This window comes from Lampetra fluviatilis, unplaced genomic scaffold (assembly GCF_964198595.1).
Source record: "Lampetra fluviatilis unplaced genomic scaffold, kcLamFluv1.1 SCAFFOLD_279, whole genome shotgun sequence".
Classification (NCBI taxonomy): domain Eukaryota; kingdom Metazoa; phylum Chordata; class Hyperoartia; order Petromyzontiformes; family Petromyzontidae; genus Lampetra; species Lampetra fluviatilis.
The window spans coordinates 82501-87342 of NW_027620847.1; the positions used below are offsets into that span (position 1 = coordinate 82501).

The 4842-nt window shown below is 49.0% G+C and overlaps 1 protein-coding gene across 1 annotated transcript in view; it reads right to left on the reverse strand.

Moving 5' to 3' along the window:
- The window catches only part of TSFM (Ts translation elongation factor, mitochondrial), a gene marked incomplete at its 5' end in the record, with an annotated part of 9360 nt that extends 5217 nt beyond the window's left edge, over window positions 1-4143 (reverse strand). The window contains one exon of the mRNA XM_078884930.1: window positions 4059-4143. Within this exon, the coding sequence (XP_078741056.1) occupies window positions 4059-4143 (85 nt within the window). The remainder of the gene's footprint in view (window positions 1-4058) is intronic.
- Window positions 4144-4842: the final 699 nt, after the last annotated feature.

Genomic DNA, 4842 nt, shown 5'->3' on the forward strand with positions numbered 1-4842 from the left:
AGTAGCTGAGTGAGTAGCTGAGTGAGTAGCTGAGTGAGTGAGTAGCTAAGTGAGTAGCTGAGTGAGTGAGTGGGTGAGTGAGTAGATGAGTGAGTGAGTAGCTGAGTGAGTAGCTGAGTGAGTAGCTGAGCGAGTGAGTAGCTGAGTGAGTAGCTGAGTGAGTAGCTGAGTGAGTGAGTGGCTGAGTGAGTGAGTAGCTGAGTGAGTAGCTGAGTGAGTAGCTGAGTGAGTGAGTAGCTGAGTGAGTGAGTAGCTGAGTGAGTAGCTGAGTGAGTAGCTGAGTGAGTGAGTAGCTGAGTGAGTAGCTGAGTGAGTAGCTGAGTGAGTGAGTAGCTGAGTGAGTGAGTAGCTGAGTGAGTAGCTGAGTGAGTAGCTGAGCGAGTGAGTAGCTGAGTGAGTAGCTGAGTGAGTAGCTGAGTGAGTGAGTGGCTGAGTGAGTGAGTAGCTGAGTGAGTAGCTGAGTGAGTAGCTGAGTGAGTGAGTAGATGAGTGAGTAGCTGAGTGAGTAGCTGAGTGAGTGAGTAGCTGAGTGAGTGAGTAGCTGAGTGAGTGAGTAGCTGAGTGAGTAGCTGAGTGAGTAGCTGAGTGAGTAGCTGAGTGAGTGAGTAGCTGAGTGAGTAGCTGAGTGAGTAGATGAGTGAGTAGCTGAGTGAGTAGCTGAGTGAGTAGCTGAGTGAGTGAGTAGCTGAGTGAGTAGCTGAGTGAGTGAGTAGCTGAGTGAGTCGCTGAGTGAGTCGCTGAGTGAGTCGCTGAGTGAGTCGCTGAGTGAGTCGCTGAGTGAGTGAGTCGCTGAGTGAGTAGCTGAGTGAGTAGCTGAGTGGCTGAGTGAGTAGCTGAGTGAGTAGCTGAGTGAGTGAGTAGCTGAGTGAGTAGCTGAGTGAGTGAGTAGCTGAGTGAGTAGCTGAGTGAGTGAGTAGCTGAGTGAGTAGCTGAGTGAGTGAGTAGCTGAGTGAGTGAGTAGCTGAGTGAGTGAGTAGCTGAGTGAGTAGCTGAGTGAGTAGCTGAGTGAGTGAGTAGCTGAGTGAGTAGCTGAGTGAGTAGCTGAGTGAGTAGCTGAGTGAGTGAGTAGCTAAGTGAGTAGCTGAGTGAGTGAGTAGCTGAGTGAGTAGCTGAGTGAGTAGCTGAGTGGGTGAGTGAGTGGGTGAGTGAGTAGATGAGTGAGTGAGTAGCTGAGTGAGTAGCTGAGTGAGTAGCTGAGTGAGTAGCTGAGTGAGTAGCTGAGTGAGTGAGTAGCTGAGTGAGTAGCTGAGTGAGTAGCTGAGTGAGTAGCTGAGTGAGTGAGTAGCTGAGTGAGTAGCTGAGTGAGTAGCTGAGTGAGTAGCTGAGTGAGTAGCTGAGTGAGTGAGTAGCTGAGAGAGTGAGTAGCTGAGTGAGTAGCTGAGTGAGTGAGTAGCTGAGTGAGTAGCTGAGTGAGTGAGTAGCTGAGTGAGTGAGTAGCTGAGTGAGTAGCTGAGTGAGTAGCTGAGTGAGTGAGTAGCTGAGTGAGTGAGTAGCTGAGTGAGTAGCTGAGTGAGTAGCTGAGTGAGTAGCTGAGTGAGTAGCTGAGTGAGTGAGTAGCTGAGTGAGTAGCTGAGTGAGTAGCTGAGTGAGTAGCTGAGTGAGTGAGTGAGTAGCTGAGTGAGTGAGTAGCTGAGTGAGTAGTTGAGTGAGTAGCTGAGTGAGTGAGTGAGTAGCTGAGTGAGTAGCTGAGTGAGTAGCTGAGTGAGTAGCTGAGTGAGTGAGTAGCTGAGTGAGTAGCTGAGTGAGTAGCTGAGTGAGTAGCTGAGTGAGTGAGTGAGTAGCTGAGTGAGTGAGTAGCTGAGTGAGTAGCTGAGTGAGTGAGTGAGTAGCTGAGTGAGTGAGTAGCTGAGTGAGTATCTGAGTGAGTAGCTGAGTGAGTGAGTAGCTGAGTGAGTATCTGAGTGAGTAGCTGAGTGAGTATCTGAGTGAGTAGCTGAGTGAGTGAGTGGCTGAGTGAGTATCTGAGTGAGTAGCTGAGTGAGTGAGTATCTGAGTGAGTAGCTGAGTGAGTGAGTGGCTGAGTGAGTATCTGAGTGAGTAGCTGAGTGAGTGAGTAGCTGAGTGAGTGAGTAGCTGAGTGAGTAGTTGAGTGAGTAGCTGAGTGAGTGAGTGAGTAGCTGAGTGAGTGAGTAGCTGAGTGAGTAGCTGAGTGAGTAGCTGAGTGAGTAGCTGAGTGAGTAGCTGAGTGAGTAGCTGAGTGAGTGAGTGAGTGAGTAGCTGAGTGAGTGAGTAGCTGAGTGAGTAGCTGAGTGAGTGAGTGAGTAGCTGAGTGAGTAGCTGAGTGAGTGAGTGAGTAGCTGAGTGAGTGAGTAGCTGAGTGAGTAGCTGAGTGAGTAGCTGAGTGAGTAGCTGAGTGAGTAGCTGAGTGAGTAGCTGAGTGAGTGAGTAGCTGAGTGAGTAGCTGAGTGAGTAGCTGAGAGAGTGAGTAGCTGAGTGAGTAGCTGAGTGAGTGAGTAGCTGAGTGAGTAGCTGAGTGAGTGAGTAGCTGAGTGAGTGAGTAGCTGAGTGAGTAGCTGAGTGAGTGAGTAGCTGAGTGAGTGAGTAGCTGAGTGAGTAGCTGAGTGAGTAGCTGAGTGAGTGAGTAGCTGAGTGAGTGAGTAGCTGAGTGAGTAGCTGAGTGAGTAGCTGAGTGAGTAGCTGAGTGAGTAGCTGAGTGAGTAGCTGAGTGAGTGAGTGAGTAGCTGAGTGAGTAGCTGAGTGAGTGAGTGAGTAGCTGAGTGAGTAGCTGAGTGAGTGAGTGAGTAGCTGAGTGAGTGAGTAGCTGAGTGAGTGAGTATCTGAGTGAGTGAGTAGCTGAGTGAGTAGCTGAGTGAGTAGCTGAGTGAGTGAGTAGCTGAGTGAGTGAGTATCTGAGTGAGTGAGTAGCTGAGTGAGTAGCTGAGTGAGTAGCTGAGTGAGTGAGTAGCTGAGTGAGTAGCTGAGTGAGTAGCTGAGTGGCTGAGTGAGTAGCTGAGTGAGTGAGTAGCTGAGTGAGTACCTGAGTGAGTAGCTGAGTGAGTAGCTGAGTGAGTGAGTAGCTGAGTGAGTAGCTGAGTGAGTGAGTAGCTGAGTGAGTGAGTAGCTGAGTGAGTAGCTGAGTAGCTGAGTGAGTAGCTGAGTAGCTGAGTGAGTGAGTAGCTGAGTGAGTAGCTGAGTGAGTGAGTAGCTGAGTGAGTGAGTAGCTGAGTGAGTAGCTGAGTGAGTAGCTGAGTGAGTAGCTGAGTGAGTAGCTGAGTGAGTGAGTGGGTGAGTGAGTAGCTGAGTGAGTAGCTGAGTGAGTAGCTGAGTGAGTGACTGAGTGAGTAGCTGAGTGAGTGAGTGACTGAGTGAGTAGCTGAGTGAGTAGCTGAGTGAGTGAGTAGCTGAGTGAGTAGCTGAGTGAGTAGCTGAGTGAGTAGCTGAGTGAGTAGCTGAGTGAGTGAGTAGCTGAGTGAGTAGCTGAGTGAGTAGCTGAGTGAGTAGCTGAGTGAGTAGCTGAGTGAGTGAGTAGCTGAGTGAGTAGCTGAGTGAGTGGCTGAGTGAGTAGCTGAGTGAGTGAGTGAGTAGCTGAGTGAGTGGCTGAGTGAGTAGCTGAGTGAGTAGCTGAGTGAGTAGCTGAGTGAGTGAGTAGCTGAGTGAGTAGCTGAGTGACTGAGTGAGTGACTGAGTGAGTGAGTAGCTGAGTGAGTGAGTAGCTGAGTGAGTAGCTGAGTGAGTGAGTAGCTGAGTGAGTAGCTGAGTGAGTAGCTGAGTGAGTATCTGAGTGAGTGAGTAGCTGAGTGAGTATCTGAGTGAGTGAGTAGCTGAGTGAGTAGCTGAGTGAGTGAGTGAGTAGCTGAGTGAGTGAGTAGCTGAGTGAGTAGCTGAGTGAGTGAGTGAGTAGCTGAGTGAGTGAGTGAGTAGCTGAGTGAGTGAGTAGCTGAGTGAGTAGCTGAGTGAGTAGCTGAGTGAGTAGCTGAGTGACTGAGTGAGTGACTGAGTGAGTAGCTGAGTGAGTAGCTGAGTGAGTAGCTGAGTGAGTAGCTGAGTGAGTAGCTGAGTGAGTAGCTGAGTGAGTAGCTGAGTGAGTAGCTGAGTGAGTAGCTGAGTGAGTGACTCACCCACGGCAAGTGCGAGCACCTCTGCCAGCGTAGACTTTGTTTCCGGGCTGCTGAGACGCAGGATTTCCTCTCCACTCAGAGTGACCTGCAATTAATTAATTAACATTCACCAATTAATTATCATTCACTAATTAATTATCACTGTGAGACATCTCCTTTAGCAGTGACAAAATATAGTGATAGGTTTTTAACCCTTTTAGACTGGTACAAAACTGACACCTTTATACAAGGCATCGTGTTTGCAATGACCACAACACAAGCAGTCAAAATGCAAACAAAACCAATCAACTTCAAGGACAGTGCATATCATTATCATCATCAGAGTGGTTTCTCGTGTTACTGTGTGTGTATACTATGAGTGTGTCACTGTGTGTGTGTGTCACTGTGTGTGTGTGTCACTGTGTGTGTGTGTCACTGTGTGTGTGTGTCACAGTGTGTGTGTGTCACTGTGTGTGTATACTATGAGTGTGTCACTGTGTGTGTGTGTATACTATGAGTGTGTCACTGTGTGTGTGTGTCACTGTGTGTGTGTGTCACTGTGTGTGTGTGTCACTGTGTGTGTGTGTCACTGTGTGTGTATACTATGAGTGTGTCACTGTGTGTGTGTGTCACTGTGTGTGTGTGTCACTGTGTGTGTGTGTCACTGTGTGTGTGTGTCACAGTGTGTGTGTGTCACTGTGTGTGTATACTATGAGTGTGTCACTGTGTGTGTGTGTATACTATGAGTGTGTCACTGTGTGTGTGTGTCACTGTGTGTGTGTGTCACTGTGTGTGTGTGTCACTG